This window comes from Mizuhopecten yessoensis, unplaced genomic scaffold, assembly GCF_002113885.1.
Source record: "Mizuhopecten yessoensis strain PY_sf001 unplaced genomic scaffold, ASM211388v2 scaffold10917, whole genome shotgun sequence".
In the NCBI taxonomy this organism is placed as follows: domain Eukaryota; kingdom Metazoa; phylum Mollusca; class Bivalvia; order Pectinida; family Pectinidae; genus Mizuhopecten; species Mizuhopecten yessoensis.
This window is the reverse complement of record NW_018408786.1, coordinates 1,551,797-1,572,333: the sequence shown is the minus strand read 5'-3', so window position 1 is coordinate 1,572,333 and position 20,537 is coordinate 1,551,797. Positions and strand designations below refer to the sequence as shown.

At 33.9% G+C, this 20,537-nt stretch overlaps 1 protein-coding gene across 2 annotated transcripts; it reads left to right on the top strand.

Moving 5' to 3' along the window:
* Positions 1-26: 26 nt before the first annotated feature.
* LOC110463577 (leucine zipper transcription factor-like protein 1) lies at positions 27-16,328 on the top strand. Of its 2 annotated transcripts, XM_021518290.1 has the most exons (11): positions 27-107; positions 4,339-4,466; positions 5,006-5,200; positions 5,655-5,793; positions 6,923-7,009; positions 7,407-7,460; positions 8,260-8,322; positions 9,406-9,414; positions 12,633-12,737; positions 13,845-13,948; positions 15,035-16,328. In XM_021518290.1, exons 1-11 carry the CDS (start codon positions 105-107, stop codon positions 15,054-15,056), a joined length of 909 nt encoding a protein of 302 aa, XP_021373965.1. In that variant the 5' UTR covers positions 27-104; the 3' UTR covers positions 15,057-16,328. The 2 variants fall into 2 exon arrangements, with proteins under 2 accessions (XP_021373965.1, XP_021373966.1); XM_021518291.1 differs by lacking the exon at positions 9,406-9,414.
* The last annotated feature ends 4,209 nt before the right edge of the window (positions 16,329-20,537 follow it).

The window sequence follows — 20,537 nt, the reverse complement described above, 5'->3', positions numbered from 1 at the left end:
CTGTCAAGCCTCGTTTTAAAATAAGAGTCGCATCCGTCCACAAACACATAAACACGAAATTCTTCACCGACTCATTCCGTCCATTATTCAACACTCACTGAAAGATGGTAAGATATGCACTGTTTATTACAACAGAAGTTCTTATTGGTCCTCCATCCAATATGGGATTTGTTGCATCATGACGCGTGTTTTATTTGGCCAGACTTATTTGTGTTTGTATTTTTGCGCTCAATATAATAAGTTGTCATTCCTAGCATTTACTTAAGATATAATCTGTCAGATTCGGATATGACCGACGAACATATGGCCAGTTTATACAGGGTCCAGTTAATTCAGAGTCAGTGAATTTGGGTGTCAATGGTTTGAAATTATAAATCTATGAAAAGCAGTTATGGAAATTAAAGGCAGTAATGAACAGGGTAATCAAATTAATAATTAACAATGATTTAACATCAAGTGACCAATTTCTGAGCTTTGTAGGTGAAATTTAACTAATAAACAAATTACAGCAAAATTAAGCAGCAGTGTGCTTTCCCAGCAAGCACATAAACGTTGAAGCTCAACGGTGTTGAAACATTGAATTTATATTTGATTTTGAAAATTGACAACATACCAAAATTCAACAGTGATTGTATTCGCTGATTAAAGGTTGAATTATGCACCATCATTCAATTTTCTGTCAGACCATTCAACTGGTAGCATAGCCAGAGTTTCCTCTGGCTCTGAAACCAGACTTAGACATTTTGACAGTTACAATGTACATTGTAAATATCTCGTGTGGGACATCTATCTAATAATAATATTTATTCAGGTAAAATAGGCATGTTATTACAAGATATCACAATTTAGAATAAAACATACAATTAAGATCACAATGCAGCTTGTAAATAAATAAAAATAAAAATTGTATGAAGACTGAGAATAAGAATAGATCTATCATAATAAAAAGTTTCTTAATTCAATCTTTGACATATATATATCACAGAGTATAAAATCTAAAAAAGTCTAATACACTGTTAAAAAAGGCAGATGTTTCTATAAAATGAGACTATATTTTAGTTCATGAAGGTAGATATAAATAAGTTGCATAATAGGAGTGTTGTATGCCATTTACCTAGCTAGGGTTACCCATAAAAGCCACAATGTGCTTTATTTCCAATGGGGTCCTTTAAAAATGGAAGAAAATAAAAGCAAAAATAAGAAAATCAATCCGGTAACAGTTCAGATAGCACAGAACAGGATATGTGTGTATCATATATTAGATAGTTGATCGGTAGAATTGTATTTCCATTTGTATGGAAAACAAAACAACATACATAATAATTATTATTTATAGTGGCAGACTGAGCTTCTTATAGAAGTAAACTATAAAATACTGTTACATAGTTATTTTCAAAGATATCAAAATACTAAAACACACTAAATATACCGACAGATCTTCACATTACTGTTTATAGAAAGGCATGAAAACAAATTGAAATTTTAAATGATTGTGCAATGCTGCAAGTCAAGCTTTCCAAGGCTTGGGGGTCCCCCTACCAGCGAGGTCTGCTTGACCCGTGCCATCGCACAGGTCTGTATATGTATTTTGTGACAGAGAATGAAGAGGTAATACATGTGTGCTCAGTAGTAGACAAATAGATCATCAAATTCAATTTTTGCTTGCACAAGGTGTTTTTATGTTTGTTTTTGATATTTTTGATATAATCCTGTAAAGAGTTCCAATCTTTAGCAGCCGAAAAGAAAAAAAGTAGATGTTTCTGTACTCTTGACGTTTTTAATACCGAAATTTTAATATCCAGATCTAGGACGGTATGTTTTATTGTTTTTGGTGAAAAATTCTTGTATATACTGAGGGCATTTCTGATTAAAGATGTTAAATGCATGATTTAAATGAAGCATACTAATTTTTTTGTAGTTCAGTAAAGGTAATTCTTGTCCTGTTATTTAAGTTAAGAAAAAAATGGACCATTTTATTCTGGGCAATTTGTATACTTTTTTTTATGTAATTTAGAAAGACCCTCATACCAAGATGAACAAGCATAATCAAAATGACATTGTATGAGAGCTGAACCTAGAGTTTTTCGGGATTTTTGGGATAGACAGTTACTATTTCTGTAAGGAGTTTTAGACTTTGATTCATTTTTTGTATGACAATTTCTTCTCCAGATAAAAATCTGTCAATCATCACCCCAAGGTATTTTACAGCCGAATGAGAATTAATAATTTGACCTGTGCAAGAAACCTGAAATTTATCCTTGGGCGTTTGAATTTAAATTTTCTTTTTGGACCAAAAAGGATACTTTCTGTTTTTCCCAGATGTAATGATAATTTAATGTCAACAAGCCAATCATGACAGGATATCAAAACCAAGGAGAATTTAGATGAAATTGTTTCAGGGCATTCATGTGAGAATATGATAGCATTGTCATCTGCATAGAGAAGTAATTTACATGAATTTTCAATACATATTTCCGTGTCATTGATATAAACCAAAAATAAAAGTGGTCCCAATAAACTTCCCTGAGGAACCCCGCAGTTGACATTACCAACTGATGAGTGTACCCCATTAACACTGACTAGTTGAGATCTACTTTTTAAATAAGATTTGAACCAGTTGCAGGACTCGACACCAATAAACTTTAATTTGTTACACAATATAGAATGATTTACTGTATCGAAAGCTTTTTGTAGGTCTAACAAGACCATACCAGTGAATAAACCTTTCGAAGTTTGAGATTTTATATAGTCCATGAGATAGATCAAACAGGAGTCAGTAGAGTTTTATTTCCTGAAGCTGGATTGAAATTCATACAATAAGTTATTTTTAACAAGAACATTTTCTAATAGGTTATAGACTGCTTTTTCTAAAATATTTGACACAATATTGAGTATGCTCACAGGTCTATAGTTTTCTACCTGAAGTCTATCCTTTTTTTTAATAAAGGGATAACTTTTGCAGTTTTAAGATTGCCAGGTACTATACCCTCATATATGGATAAATTAAATTAAATCTGTCAAAATTTCTAGGTCTGATGTATATGACAGGGCAAGAGGAAAGTCAGGCTATTAGTAGCATAAAATAAGAAAGAAACAGACATGTACAACAGTACACCATTTTGGGTAACATCTTATTTCTCTAAACACCTTTATCACCAGACTGTGGCCCATTTCCACCATGTCTTTTAGGGGTATACATCAGGTATTTGGATATATCTACTCTTGACATGCAGCACTACATGAAGTGGCAGTTGGACAGCTAATGGAAAATATGAAAATTGTTGCATTACTTAATTACAATAGCCACCGGTCAAATATTTTACACATCATTTATTCTTTTAGAAACTAATTTAAAATAAATGGATAGACAAATCAATGAAAGAATAATATTTATATCATATAGAAAAAGTTTAACAAAAAACCCCGGTTAGTTGCACTTATCAGATGCCACATATACACATAAAAATATATTATCGTAATTATGACGACGTTATAGAAGAACTTCCAATTCTCTACAATAAGGACTTATAAAAAACATATAAGTAAATTGACCAAGTCTATCTTCTTTCAATTTAGGGATGTTTGTTTTGAATGTGTTTTTCCATCCTTAAGTATACATATGTATATATATCTGGTCTCTCATTTTGCAAACATCTATTTTAGTTCACCAGAATTCCATTGAAAATTTCATTCCCTCTAGAGACACACTTCTTCTATAAGTAGCGAAACTAGACTGGCTTGATTGTCGGCTACCAGGAAGCTCAATGGGAAGAGCGCCCGTCCAGAAGTCAGAGGGTCCCGGGTTCGAACCCTGGTCTGGCCGTGCATTTTTCCATCTTCTGTTACATATATAACATATAAATCACAAAGATGACATACATTCATTGGTCTGAAATTTAAATGAAATTGTCACAGAACTCTAGAATCAATGGAATTTTCAAATTTTAAACTTCTTTGCAGAGTGATTTAGGGTAGATTTGTTCAGACATATATATACAAATACTTTCTCATATTTTTTCCATTAACATCATCTGTATAAAGTCTAGATAACATCTTTTAATGATGGGCAAGGTTAGAATAATTATTTTGGAATTCCAGTCCATGTCTGGTTTTGTCACTTCGACAGTTTTGTCATTGTAATATGATCATGAATTCAAATTAACTATACCACTCTGCCATGTTTTATTAAAAGGTAGCAGGTCTATTCAGTTCAGTTCAGTTCACCATTTTACCTGTTCAAACTTAGGTCCATATTCCATAGCCTGTTTGCTTCCTGTTGTGTAAAATTCATTATAAAAATCCATTTGATCCGTTATCAATTATCTATTTGGCTTGCAGACTGCACAACTAGGAGTCAACGAGCACCACCAGGCTCAAGTCATCAACTATATGAGATTCTCTCGCTACCAGAGAGGTCAAAGGCTGAGAGCTGTTGACATGTGTTTTGAAGATCTGAAAAGTAGCAGGTATTTTCCTACACAAAAACTGAAAAAAAAGACCCCATTCAATTGACAAACAATTTGTACAGTGCATAACAGCATATTGTTGTAAAATTGACCTTTATGACATCATGGCACTTTTATTGAGAGAAAATGCACAATAAAATTATGAATGTGTAATTCATTTATATCTCCCTTTGAGAGGTCGTAATAAAATACAATAAATAATGTTTGAGGTATCATTATCGCATACAATGAACAATGTGATGACATCATGAATATGATAGCAACTGAGGCGGAATTTTGGTCTGTATTCATGTAAAATGTGACTGTTTTATAAGTGTTATACAGGGAAAGACAATCATCTTTCAGTTGACCTTGATATTTAGCAATTTCGGAAGTCAAATATATTTTTTTTTTTCTAAATTTTGAAGGGTCACAACATATATAAAATTGATATCTAAAACCAAAAAGTCAAATCCCATTTGGAGAGACAAAATGATTCTCTCGAGGATATACTAAAAGCCCTGGTCGTTCGTCAAGAGTTTCAATGTTTTTTTCTCCAGGCTCGATGAGACGACATACACCATAGACGAGGTTACAGACATGTTGGATGGGCTTCTGTCTGTTGTGCGAGGAGAAGTAGAAGATGAACTCATCAACACTTCACACACAAATATCCTCCAGTGTCGACAGATGTTCATGCAGGCAGAAAAGTGGCATCTCAAACTAGGGGCCGACATTTCTGAATTGGAAAACCGGTAAGAGATTGAACTTGAAAGTTGTTGATCTAAGAGTTAAGAGGTTCATCAGGGGATGTTTTTATTTATGTTGACAGAACAACTCTGTCATAATATATAAATACTAACTACGCAGGGTTGTCCTGTCAACATGACTATAAATATAATCGTTCCCTGATGAACCTCCAAAGATGTGAAAGTACTAGGGAAGTAATTGTTGTATTGCTTACACTAGCTGATCATGAGCTGGGGCTTATTGTTTTCAAATATTACAAGTATTATCCAATTATATCTCTATTTTTGTTTTTATGTAATGTTATTGTTCTGTAGTGTTTTTTCTGCATTTCGATAAAGGAGCGGATTGCTCCTAAAATTTAAAAATCCATATCGTCCACGCTGTTGGAATTACTTCTGCGCCACATTACATATACGTTTACATGCCATGACAGTTATTTTCATCAACTCTTTTTTCTAGAGATTTACTAGAACAAATAGCAGACTTTGAAGAAAAAGAATTCCGTGGTACAAAAATGGATAAGGATTTACAAGGAGTACTTAAAAATGTCAAGTTAATTCCATTAAATGAGAAGGGAGGCACAGAACTACTACACAGGGTAAGTAACTCTGTCATAAATGCTACAGAGGATAGACAACTCTGTATTAGCTACTACGCAGGGTCAGAAACTCGGTCATAAAATACTACACAGGGTAGGTAACTCTGTCATAGCTATTATGCAGGGTAGACAGCTGCTCTGCCATAACTTTTACATGGGGTAGGTAATTCTACAATATCTTGAACACAGGTTAAGCCTCAGATCTGACCCAAATTTTTACACCCTTGGGTAGAATATCCAGTATACCTACATAAGATCGTCCATCGTGAGTCGTGCATCATCCGTAGTGCATCCGTAAACAATTTACATTTTCGACTTTTTCTCCAAAAACCCTGAACTAATTTTAATGAAATTTTGCAGAAAAATTGACTAAAAATTCAAAAATCTTCTTCTCAAGATCCAGATATGGTAGAATCAAATACTCTTCATAGATGGAAGGGTCTGAAATTGCTTTACCAAAATAATGAATTTCATGACCCTGGGCTCTCACGTTTCCCCCTGGGGAGGGGGTAAACTTTACTATGGTTTATATAGCGAAGGAAATCACATTTTGGACCAACATTTGTTTAATTTCCATTGGAATTAATTCAAACTTGGTTAGCATTATCAGTATTGGATAGCAGTTTGATGATATGCACAAATAAGCCCTGACTGACCCCCAGGGGCTGATGGGCGGGGCCAAAAAGGGTCAAATTGACTAAAATACCAAAATTCCTCTTCTCAAGATCCAGATATGGTAGAATCAAAGACTCTTCATAGATGGAAGGGTCTTAAGGTGCTTTACCAAAATTCAGCTGACTGATAGAACCACTATTTGTACATAGTACATATACTACCCAGATCTTTCACACTACTTTTGCATTACATGTAGTTCAAGTTACCTTTGCCACAAAATGATTTCTTTTTCATTTGGCAACATCGATAACAGCAGTTTTTACATAATTCAGGTGACCGTTAAGGCCCATGGGGCTTTTGTTTAATTTACATAAAAACATTTAACACAAATATTTCCTTCACAAGTGCTTCTATATAATGTTCTTTCAGTTTTACTCTTAATGAGGAGATGACAGTTATTTAAATATGCATAATTAATCATTTCATATAGTTATAACCTGTGTGTTTTTTTCAGAGAATTGAGGAATTAGATAGACAAATGAAGAAATTAATGGCTGAAAACAAAAAAGCTAAGGCGAAACTTCTCAGTCTCGGTGGGGCAGTAAGTATTGATATAAAATGATATGCAGTTTTGGTTTGATCAAACAGTTTCATTGTAATAGTCCTAATTTAAAGATTACCTTACATAGCACACCTGTAATTTATGATAAAGCTATAAGTTCATTTAATTGATTATCATTATCTTGAATATCCTTGTATAACTTTAAATATGTCAATTATTACTCAACAAAGTCCAAAAGTATATTACCTTTCAAAATTGTTATTTTATTGTGGAATTCTTTTAAAAAGCAGTATAGAACTTGTCACTTATTACTTCATAAGATGGATAAGGTTGTGTTTTTTGCAAATGAACTTATGTATATAAAAAAAACTTTACATAATATAAAATCAGTTTTAATGGTTTCTCCAATTCATATTTATTTTTTATCAATTTGTAGGCGGCTTTATCTGGCTTATCGTCAGTAAGTGAAGACGACAGTCAATCAGGAATGGTGAGCTTTTGTGGTTTCTGGTGGAAAGCACAACTTCTATTTTAAAACAACCCTTCGAGGAATACTTTTGAGAGCAGTACACCTATTAAGGATCCCCATACCACTTCTCATGCATTGGAAACTGGGGGTTTTCTGGCATCTGATAAGAAAATCATACTTTGTGAGACTTTGGTGAACAAAAAAATTAAGATGAAATAAACAAAATATAATCAACAGTGTTCTGAGTGTAAAAAATGAATGACACTAGACTGAGATTTGAACCCCGGACTTCATGTTCCTAAACTGTTGCCCTAACCAATCGATAGCACATTTATATTCAAAATTATATCCAAAATTAACCGTTTCACCTCTATGCATCTTTAGTAGACTCGTCCATGCATTGTTCTGGATGAGTCCATTATGGTCTACACTGGTGAAAGGGGTTGGGGGGATCCTAGAGGTTGCTGTATATACTTAAGACCACAGTACAGTGGGACAGGGATCCTTAGGTGGTTCAGTGTAAGCTCTGTCTCCCTTCATACCAATATGAAGAATTAGACTATAAAATATCATTATACAGAATTTACAAGAATGGTGTTCATTTTATAGTTGAATGATGGGTCAACTGCCAGGTTTATTAATAACATGTCATTTTGTTTCTAAACAGAATTTTTGATGTTTTCTGTTAGAAAAAAAAAAGATTACAATAAAAATAAGTTATATCATTATTCCCATAAAAATTGGAATTTGGAATTTGTAGTCCTCAATGAGATATGCAGTAATAGCTGGATGAAGATGATATTTGTTGGGTTCTTTTCAGCAAGAATTGGAGGTGGAAGCTATGAGGAAACAGCTACAAGGCATGTCAGCAACGTTAGAAGAGGTAAGCATGCTATTCTTGAGTCAGCTCTCCTTTTAATCAGCATAGCACTATAAATGTATGTTATTATTGAAAACACTGTAGTTATTTTACGTTATGCATTCAACATACTGTGTGAATAAAATCATAACCAAACTAAGTAGCTGACCAAACGGAAGTTTGCTATTTAAACCAGGTTCACATACAGATAGTTCCCACACATTTTATGATTCCCACTTGTTATGATTCCCACATGTTATGGTCCCCACTTAATATGATTCCCACATGTTATGGTTCCCACATGTTATGGTTCCCACATGTATTATGATTCCCACATGTTATGGTCCCCACTTGTTATGATTCCCACATGTTGTGATTTCCACATGTTATTATTCCCACATGTATTATGATTCCCACATGTTATGGTCCCCACATGGTATTATTCCCACATGTTATTATTTCCACATGTTATGATTCCTACTTGTTATGGTTCCCACATGTTATGGTTCCCACATGTTATGGTCCCTACATGTGTTATGATTCCCACATGTCATATTCCCACATGTATTATGATTCCCACATGTATTATGATTCCCACATGTGTTATGGTTCCCACATGTTATTATTCCCACATGTTATTATTCCCACATGTTATAATTCCCACATGTTATTATTTCCACATGTTATGATTTCCACATGTTATAATTCCCACATGTTATGATTCCCACATGTTATGGTCCCCACATGTTATGATTCCCACATGTTATAGTTCCCACTTGTTATGGTTCCCACTTGTTATATATGGTTCCTACTTGTTATGGTTAGCTACCACATATGTTATGGTTAGTTATATGTCATTGAATTTCATTCAAATTTCAATTCATTATTAACTTGTTAAAGTGGTGTATTTTACACACTATTTACAGTGATCTGTTGTGTTATGTTGGTAATGTGGAAACCATGACATCAGAAAAGTCTGTCATATGAACATGCCTTGCATGAATTACCATTGTGAAACAGGTATATCAAAATATTTTCATTGAATTTACATCTGTACATAATATATCACCACATAACTACACTATTTCTTCATTATAAACCTTTCAGTGTCGTGAGGTAATGTTTGAGACGAATCATGAATACTGCTAACTATGTGTTGTCTGCTGTGTACAAGTTTGGTGTGACTTTACTGAGAGACCGAGATAGAGACTGTTCTACAGCTTGTATACAATGTACCTTCAAAATCCAAGGGTTCTCTGCCCTCGACATAAAAGATTTTAGCACTTTAAATTGCTCCAATTACAAGACCAGATGTAAAGCTTATAGACAGTTACCTGCACTTTGAAATTATCATAGAAACACTCTCGAGATCAAATCTGGTCAATTTTACCATGATGCTGCTGCGCAATTCACTTTCATCTCTAAAATTAATTAAAGCATTACTCTGAGATCACAGGTAGCAGGACTCGGTAACAGTGTCCAGACAAGACAACATCCACAAGGTGGCACTTAACTCATTCACCCTTGAAATTTTATGATGGACTATTCCAACCTATGAGTTCAAATGTGTCATCAGGGGTAAATGAGTTAATGAACATGGACTTTGATTCTAGCGCGAGAAAATACAGTGTGTAGAGAAGTTAGATAGATTGTATATAGAGAACATTACCAATTGGATTTCATAGATGCAGCTTTTATAAAATGATAAAGTTGTATCTGATGTATAAAGTTTAATTTTCTAAATTTGAAGTTTTTTTAAATTCAGAAAATGGAAATTAGAAGAACATGTTATACTATGCATGATAATTGTTGATTTATTTCTGCTGCTACTGATCATTCTACTGCCTATCATGATCATGATCATTTTCAATATAGGACATATTTCGTTTCAAAATATTTTATTAAATCAATCAGATTTAACTCATTCGCCCCTGAAGACACATTTGAACTCTTCCAATTCAAAGGATGGAATGGTTCATTATGAAACTTCAGGGGTGAATGAGTTAATGGGAATTGGGCAACAGGCAAAGCCTATACAAGCCCTCTCCCAGACATATGATCTTGCTATAATTGCCTAGCTAGTCTCTGTTAAAAGGTTGCAGTGTGTGTGTTCTTACATAATACGTGCAGTAAAACTTTCTTTGTACACAGTTTGGTTTGTGGAAATTTGCAAAAATGAACTTGTCATGTATTAAATACAAAAATTCTGTTTTACTCTTTAGATTTAAAAAAAAAAAAAAAAAAAAAACTTTTCTGGACCATCAGAGAATCCACTGTCAACCATTTGTGTCAAAGGTGGTTTTATGCTGATTTTGGCAAAATTTCACATTTGATATACAGGAATTGAATATGGATATTTTCTCACAGTGTCTAATTCCCCCTTCCCTGTGTCAATAAGAACATTGAGATTATCATACAGCTAACAGTTTTCAGTCATACAGATTACCAGGTAGTCTGGCAATATATGTATATACCATAGGCGATCCACTTGCATAAAAATCCTATGGGCAGTTTTCAATGCATCAAGACGGAAATTTGAAGTTTAATATTCGAAGGCACAAAAGAATACCAAGTACATCTATCAATGACTATCGTCTTGTTTTCCATGACCCTTTTTAATTCCAAACTTTGCAAGAAAAAAGGCGTTATACATGTATTCCTTAAAAAATATTGTAAATCTGTTGTGACTGATCTTTAGGAATATTTGAAGTGATTGATAACAGTGACTGTGACTGCTAAATTTTATTTAGATGTTTGAAACAATATATGTTTTATAAAACTAAGCGATTTATATTTAATTGAGTTTACTGAGGATGAGATGGTTGTCAGAATGGATGGAAGTATGGGTAATGCATATCTTGCATCTTGAGTTCATTCCATGTAATTTGGAGATAGAGAATCCGATCTATTGAAAATTAATTAACTTTTCAATGTTTAACTCAAACATATGTTTTTATATTATGTTTTAAATTATTATTAGTTGAAGTTTTGAGTCAGTCTTTCATTCAAAACAGGAAACAATTCCCATGGAAAAGTCTAATTCAAAGAAGAAAATAGACACATGAATTTTACATGAACTGTGTGTTCCTTCCAGTGCAAATGTTTACAGGAAATCCATAATCTTTAATACTGGATTTCACAAAAGAGCTAATTATACAGTCAATTGAATACATACATAAATGATACTGTATGCATATATACTTCATTAGGTTGTAAATTTTGAGTTTTGAATTTTGTGACAGGTTTACTTACATTTTTAGCTCGCCTATTCGCAGAATAGGGGCTATAATGTCGTCACTCCGGCGTCGGCATCGGTGTCCCACCGTCTGAAGTTTTTGGGCAAGTTTTTTCCAGACAGTGTTGGATCATCACACTAAAAACACAGTTGTCTGTTATGAGGTTAAGACATTTATATCGAGTGAAAGCAATGTGCTGGACCATATTTTCATATTTTAGGGGCCAAAAACAGCTTAATTGAACTTGGTTAAAGTTTTTGGGTAAGCTTGAGTTCAAGTTAAATTTTTGGGCAAGCTTTTTTTGTAGTGTTGGATCACAACCATCAATAGGCTATTGTCTAGTATAAGGTTGAAGTATTTATATGGAGTGTTAGCAATATTTTGGACCATATTTTCATATTTTAGGGGCCAAAAAAACCTTAATTGGACTTAGTTAAAGTTTTTGGGTGAAGGTTATTTTCTGTTGTGTTGGATCACCACCATCAATAGGCTGTTGCCTATTATAAGGTTGGAGTAATGATATGGAGTGTAAGCAATGATTTGAATTATATTTTCATTATTTTAGGGGCCAAAACTGGTTAGTTGGACTTAGTTAAAGTTTTTGGGCAAGTTTTTTTGTGCAGTGTTGAATTGGTCACCACCATCAATACGCTGCTGACTATTTTACATTGGCTGGTCATGATCATTACTTCTTACATGTTGCTGTACAGCAAAACCTTGTTATATTGCCATCATTTGTTCAAAGAAATGTTGGCATTATAAAGGAGTTTGGCAATAAATTGAGGGAAACGTATAAGGAATTATTAAGAAAAACATAATTAATAAAGGGACCTGAAAATATGTTGGCGGTAAGTGAGGTGGCAAATGAAATGACGGGCATTATATCAAGGTTTTACTGTACGTGTGTTTATATTGATATTTGCTATCTTGCAACATATATCATCAATAGACGAGCCATGCTGTTCTTCAACAGCTCTTGTTTCATCTTTTAATAATGTATTTTACATACGATTTGGGTTTTTTTGTTCCTTATAGCTATTTTTGATATAGAAACTAGCTGTATCATCTATACTGACCGGTATCATTATCCCTCCTCAGACAAAGAAGAGTGGAGCTGCATCCTTGGGCAACATGGAGACAGACCTTGTGAGCACAAAACACGAGCTCCTGAGAATAAACGAAATGCTAGAAATGGCAGAAAAGGTAACACAGTCCAACCATGTCTGCTCATACAGCAAAATGTACTAAGAATAATCACCTAATTGATAAAAGATTTTGTCAAAGGCCATATTTTCACTGTTTATGCTGTGGAAAAACAGTCAAAAATGAGGAGGAGAAAACAGTAGCCTACTACTATTAGAGAGACTTGGCAAGTTTTACTTTGTAAAATCAGAGACTGCCATTAAAAGGTTTGCTGAAAAATGAAAATAAATATATACAGCAAATATGCCAACGCCTTTAATTTACTGATCATGACCTGAGTTTAACAAACCGGGACACTGTGACACTTTGTAAAAGTATATTAGTAATGTTTATATTTGAAATATCATTCAATTTAGTATCTATTGAAGAATTTCCAACGCTTTGAACATTGTAAAACTTATTCCCGCAGAATAATCTAGCCTTTGTGGAGACTATGACGTCTAAACATTATCTACTTATAATTCACTACTTCATCAATAGTGTTGTTATTACTGTCACTAGGCAAGGCACTGCATTTCTTACCTCATACCTGATTGTTTGTATTTAAATTTGTTCTGATGACAACACATCTAATGTGTCGTAGATGTGTCGAAACTAGTATAGTAAACTTTTGGATTAAAGCCGTGTAACCCTGTTTGACGTTGTCCTGGTCAAAAAAGACAAGTGTTATTGAGTAAATGCACACATGTAGCAGTAGTCTTATTGTAGCAATTCTTGCTCTTCAAATGTTCCGCTAAATTATGATTGCCCCAATTGAAGTTCCCTTATACTGTTTCCTATTGCATATTTTGTGGGTTTGCCAACTCATCAATGCACACATCTGTTAAAATTCCATAATGTGCTAAAATTTGAATGCTCTGATGTATGTTGACAGTATTTGAGATCATTAATTCAAACCATTTAGAACAGGGATACATTGAATTGGTGGGCAGTTAATTTTGAATCCTGATTTAATTTTGGTCAGTAAAGGCAAACAGACAGAGAGATATTCATACTTAGTGAAACTATCATTCCTCAATGGCAGCTGATCTGTTCCTGAATGTGTTTATTTGATGTTAAATAATCTGGCCACTTCTACTACCAATTATGTAATATTTTATTTTGCAGGAACTTGAAAAGAAAGTTCATCAAACAACACCTTTTAAAAATCTTAAACAAATGTTGACCAAGAAAAACGATCAGATGAAAGATCTTAGGCGGCGATTATCAAAGTGAGTATTGATGTTGTATGCGACATTCCAAGTGTGTTTTGTCCAGAGAAAATTTGCCATTATAATGTTTGGTGTTTGGTCATGATAAATTTTCAAAATCATATGAAGGACAGCTGAAGTAAAAGAGAAAAATGTAAGTTGAAATATGTTGGCGGTAAGGGTAAGGGCATCCTCGCTTTCCAGGGGTTACGCTCAATTTCACTCTCTACACCCCTGGAATATGTCATAGCAAAATCAAAGGCTCAGTGTGCAGCACCTTGAAGATGAGACGCGAAGACTGGTTTGATCCTTTGATGTACATCAAAAGAATCTCGCGGTCACATAACGGTAAAAATTGACAGGCTTTGAAGTCGGGCGTCTTTCCTTTGTAATCTTCAAAGGACATGTATCAGCCTAGCGATTGGTCAGGTTTTTTTACCCGAGACCAATCAAACAGATATCTTCGTGCCTTCAGTTTTGCTATGACATATTCCAGGGGTGTAGAGAGCGAAAGTGAGCGTAACCCCTGGATATTGAGGATGGGGTAAGGGAGGTTACAAATGGAACGAAAAGGGCATTTGATGTTTTACTTGTACAGTGTACCACGTACTAAAAGTGACTATAATTTATGAAAGAAGATAATCTGCTCTTTTGCACAGATGTCATGTACGCACCAGCCTATACATCTTAAACATTGTATTTATATGCATACAGTGATAAATGTCTTTGCATCTGATGTAAAATGCTTATTTGTATGCCTTGTTTATCTACTGTATTTATAACTGTTGCTGTAGGAATATTATTATACATGTGCTGTAACCTGCTTTAGAGTAATTTTGCAAACTATATAGGATGCTATACAAATGTTGTATATCATATTATTACCTTAAAAACCAATGTAATTTGCGCAGGTACTTTTTGAGGCTGAAAATCCCCCAAAAAGCTTCTTCTCAATTATTTTGCGCACCAAAATAAAATTTGAAAAAAAAAAGTTTGAGTTCCGAAAATCGATCTCTGAAAATGAAAGACAAACCGCTTGGGATTCTTATATTAAGATATAAAACAGAAGTGCCTGTGTCTTCACGATCATGTACTATGTATTTGTAGATACGAGTCCCTGGATGACTGATGACAGAGGATAACTACTCTAGACAGTGATTACTGTAATACGCACGCTACTCCCCTGCAACTATAGCCTGGATCTGAGTCTCCGGAACTCTTTCTTATCTGCAACTGTGAGCACCACTCTGTCCAATACTGCTGAATCTGTGTACAACAGTCTCTTGATCAGCTAAAACAGGCACCAGGGTTTCTCTAGAATTTAACATTAAGGACTTTTATGCTTATACTTGACGAGAGGCATCTTTCTTGTAGAGGACATATGATACCAGAGGGATGTTTTACACAAAATAAGTTTACTCAATATGTGTACTGCAATTATTGTGGCTGGGCTTTAAATAGTTGTCTTAATTCATTTTCAAACTATTTAAATTTTCCAAAAAATATAAATTAATATTCTTACAGATTTTTTAATTGAAGCCATATTTTAAAACAAATTCTCTGCTAATTTTCACCACATTTGAGATAATAAAATGTATTTCCACACTGAAGAAAATAGTTGTAGTGCATAATGTATTATGTGATGATACCTGTGACATTTCAAAATCATATATATTTTGAGCTTAATATGAGCACTCTAAATATTATTTGTAATTACATTTTTCTTTAAAGTAGTGATTATAATATGTAATAACAGAGAATCATCTCTATTTTGTTAGTGAAAAATGAAAACATTTTTAAAGAATTTTACTTGCCTCGCGTAAATTCTGCTAAATATCACTTCACATTTGTCAGAGAAAAACATGACATTAAGCGAAACATGTACTGATAATTAATTATCCGGGCTGTTCCTGAACTCCATGAGACGACCACAAGATCAATTTTAAAAGACACAATTGTTAGTAAATCTGAACTATTGAGGTGATCAAAGGATGACTGTGTTGTATAACTTGGGATAACTTTGTCATTCAATACCACCTGTGTGCAGGCTTGGGAACAGAATGGACCTGTTGTATATCACTACTTGATTGTACAAGGTGACTTTTATGGGCCTCCTACGGAACTGGTGTTTTTCTTCCAGGAATAAATTCATTCATTTCTGGAATAGCCCTTGAAAACAACGAAAAAATTTATATAAATCTGCTCCACAAATTACTACAGTTAGGATCTGTTGTTTCTGCCCTTAATCTTACTTCTTTGTCTATCCCGATACACCTAGGGTACATTCACGTATGCGGTTGAAATGGTTGAACCGGTTGTACTGGTTGAACGGATTGAACTTGTAAAGAACACGACAGGCACAGATCTGGACCGAGGCTGACCTACGGAAAATTTGGCATGTGTAGATTTAGGGGTCCAGGCGAACCTGACCGAAACTAAAATGCTGACTATTGCTAGTTTGCGTTATTTCTTTCTAAAACCATGTCCAACCACATGTAGATTTTAAGATATGTTATGTAATTCAATGGGCGCGTGAAAGAAGGGCATAATATTCTTGATACATTGTTTTTTTATTCTCCGAAACTGTGCATTTTTAGCTCTGCTTATAGTACGGTCCAAGTGCTTTCATTTATCATGGAATATTTCTGCGCCACACGTACCGTTTCAACCGGGATACGCAAATGTAGCCCTACTATTTATCTATTCCTACCATATGGCCCTGCATGACCTTGTTGTGTTGATAGACCATTTAAACAGACTTACAGAAATCGAGTCATCCCATGCATATTTTTGTGGCGATTGTTTGTCAAAAATTTCATCTGCACATTATTTTCAATGTTTTACAATTAAGAACCATTGTAGCATAATTACGAAATAGGTAGTGATAGTTTATATAGACATTTGTCGAAGAAGATTTGTGTTCTGTGATTAGTGTAATGAGACTTGACTGCTCAATAATCTGTTAATGTATGCCTTTCAAGATTTATGTAGATACAAAGTATGTAAGATGTGAAACAGAAGTGTGAGTAGAAAGAGTGTCCACCTCTGTGTACACGTGGTTTGTGATACCTCTCATATGCCTACAACACTGTAACAGGAGAGAGAAATAGGCTACAGTCAGACTCGGATTTGAACCCAAGACCTCAGAACTGTTAAACTGGTGCTGTAACACAGTCCAACTCTGCAGATTTCATTTAACCCTTTCACCACTGTAGACCAATATAGACTCATCAAGATCAATGCATGGTAGAGTCTACTAACGTTACATAGGGGTGAAAGGGTTAAGGCAGTGTTGGTATTTTTTGACATTTACATCAAAAAGTACAAGTTTACACAATACTGAATTTGTGTGTGGTTTCCACTTCGTTGTGTATGCATTCATACTTAGCTAGAAATGTTTGTTGACATGATGTTGACTTAGCAGGTTCGTCAGATTATGAAAACAGTAAACATAACAGTAAACACTGCTACAAAATTACATAATTATGTACAGTTTACCATATTTTATCTTAACAAAACAAAAATCATTGTCACTTTAAGCCAGTTTTAAATTATACATAGAAATATGTAATTAGCGGTTCTGTTACTAACACTTACAAATTGGTTGTAAAATTCTTAAAAAAGAATTGTTTTTTATTTAAATCTGATTATAAATGTATATTTTTTTTAAATTATAAAAGAATAGATTATCTTCACAAAAGAATAAACTGTAATAGCACAAGAAATATATTAAGGACAACAGTAATGGTGGTAGGTTGTAATCGTAAGTTTGTGAATGTTTTATTTGTGTAAACAAGAGGACATATTTGGAAATGTTTGAAGTTATGGGTACATCTACATTTTAATGTATCTTTAATTCATTTTAGTTATCATTAAAAGTCGATATGTCACAGTTAAAAAAATATTCCCCATGTAATGTTAATTTACTGAATTATCTGATTTAAATTTAAATATAAGTTTTTAAGTAAGACAAGACAAAAACTAGTAAAGCAATTATTTTGCCATAATGTTTTCTCAAAGTTCTAAAAGACATTTTTGTTTTTCTGTTAGTAGATTTTTTTTTTTTTAATAATGTTGAGGCCATCTTGATCACTTTACATTTTGTCTCTATATATAAAGAGTTGAAGAATTGCCATTTCTGGATATCCATACATACATGAATGTGGATGGAGATAGGGAAAAAGATATGTTTACATTACCTCATCTGTATAACAATGTAGTGAATTAGGTAATATTCCATGTTTGTAGGTCAAAATAATATACTAATACTTCTGCCAAGATAACAATGCTCACACAGTCATAAAAATCAAACTTTGAAAAAGAGTCATCTATCAGTTTACAATAATCACTCAATCCTGTTGGCCCGAATGGTAGCGCGCAGGGGGTCTTAATGTCGGGGAAACAGGATCCGGAGTACCCAGGGAAAACCAGTGTGGTCGGGCAGGTGACCCCCACATCGCGAGTACCCAGGGAAAACCAGTGTGGTCGGGCAGGTGACCCCCATATTTTTTTGACATGATTATGATTTTCAAACAAACACATTTTCAAACGATTACGTTCCCCGCATGTTGCAATTTGAGATATTGATGCAGAAAACTTGATACTCTTGTTGAAGAAAATGTCAAGCTGTTTCTTCGATTTCAGTATAATTTACCTAAGTGTTTATCCCCCTGTTTCAAGGACAATACTTGAATTCCAATTTTCCCTTCGGCCTACATGACTGTAGACATTTGAGGCTGTAGAATTGTCTGTGTCCTTGACAGAAGTTGGGTAAAACTTCTTCTTAACTGTGATATCCATTCATGTCAATCATAAATACCTATTAATCTAGATTTTCTACTGTAAATTTCATATTCTGGATAATCAGTGTTCTCCCCAGGCTGTTTTTGCAGCATGCCACCATGCTCCTATAATTTCTTGCCATGCTGCTATCCTAGATCTTCTCAGCTATATGTTCATAGTTAATCTAAAGTTACCATGCATGCTGCTTTGATTTTACATATAGAGTGCTGCTTTAACAGAAATATTGAAATACCATGCTTCTTTCAAAACATTCCTGGGAGAACACTGTGATTTTGGGTAATGCTAACTGAATTGTTTCTGTTAAATACTGGCATCCATAAATTGAGTTGTACAGATTGCAAGAATCACGAAAATAGTCTATTTCAGGCCTACCTGGTAACCAAAAAAAAAATCAAAAAAAATCATGGGATTATAATGTTCAAAACATACATACCGTATATAAGATTTAGATGTCTGATGAACGTTGCCTAATGCAAACTATTTTGAAATGAATGAAATGCTACAATAAGAAAAAAAGAGAATTATGGTGAAATATGTGTTCTTTGTCTGTTGTATACTTAAAAGTATATATATTTATTAATTTATTGGCTATGATTTCATAAAACTGCTATTGAACTACATTTTAAGATAATTCATATATTGTGAAGATGTTTGTTACTTCAACTCATTCACCCCTGAAATTTCATAATAAACTTGTCCAACCTTTTGAATTGGAACAGTTCAAATGGGTCTTCAGGGGTGAATGAGTTAAACTTGAATTTAAATTAACACTTGTGGAATTTTGTTTCAAAGATCAAAATATATTTCATCAAACCGATTGTTTCACTTTTTGGATATCAGGTTCTGTATAATGATTGTACAGAATGCACTGGATTAATTTATAATGCTATATATGACAAAAAATAGCACATTCAGAGATGAATGATTAAAGCCAGTCATTGTGTGTATGGTTATACTGTTTTAAACAACGATTATTCATACAGATTGGATTGATGGTGAAAAGCGCAGTACACAAAGAGCAGAACCAGAGTGATTATATACCCATAATTACCCGATTGGTTCAAATAAAACCTGAGCCAGCAATCGGCTAATTCAATATAACAGGTTGATTTGTATATTACATTGTGGCCTTTATTGCAGATTTGTCAATTAAGTGTATCGTAAAACCTTGTTATACTGCCACTATTCGTTAAACATAATGTTGGCATTATAAAGGGGTTTGGTGATCTTATCAAGGGACAGGTTTAATGGAATTGTTCAGAAAAAAGAAAAAGTGACATTGAAATATGTCTGTAAGTAAGCGACATGGCACATGACTTACATGACACTATATTAAGTAAGCGACATGGCACATGACTTACATGACACTATATTAAGTAAGCGACATGGCACATGACTTACATGACACTATATTAAGTAAGCGACATGGCACATGACTTACATGACACTATATTAAGTAAGCGACATGGCACATGACTTACATGACACTATATTAAGTAAGCGACATGGCACATGACTTACATGACACTATATTAAGTAAGCGACATGGCACATGACTTACATGACACTATATTAAGTAAGCGACATGGCACATGACTTACATGACACTATATTAAGTAAGCGACATGCCACATGACTTACATGACACTATATTAAGTAAGCAACATGGCAAATGACTTACATGACACTATATTAAGTAAGCAACATGGCAAATGACTTACATGACACTATATCAAAGTTTTACTGTACAGTTAAATATCGAATAGAGCAGAGGAGGCTGGAGCAATCTTGTGCTATTATAATACCA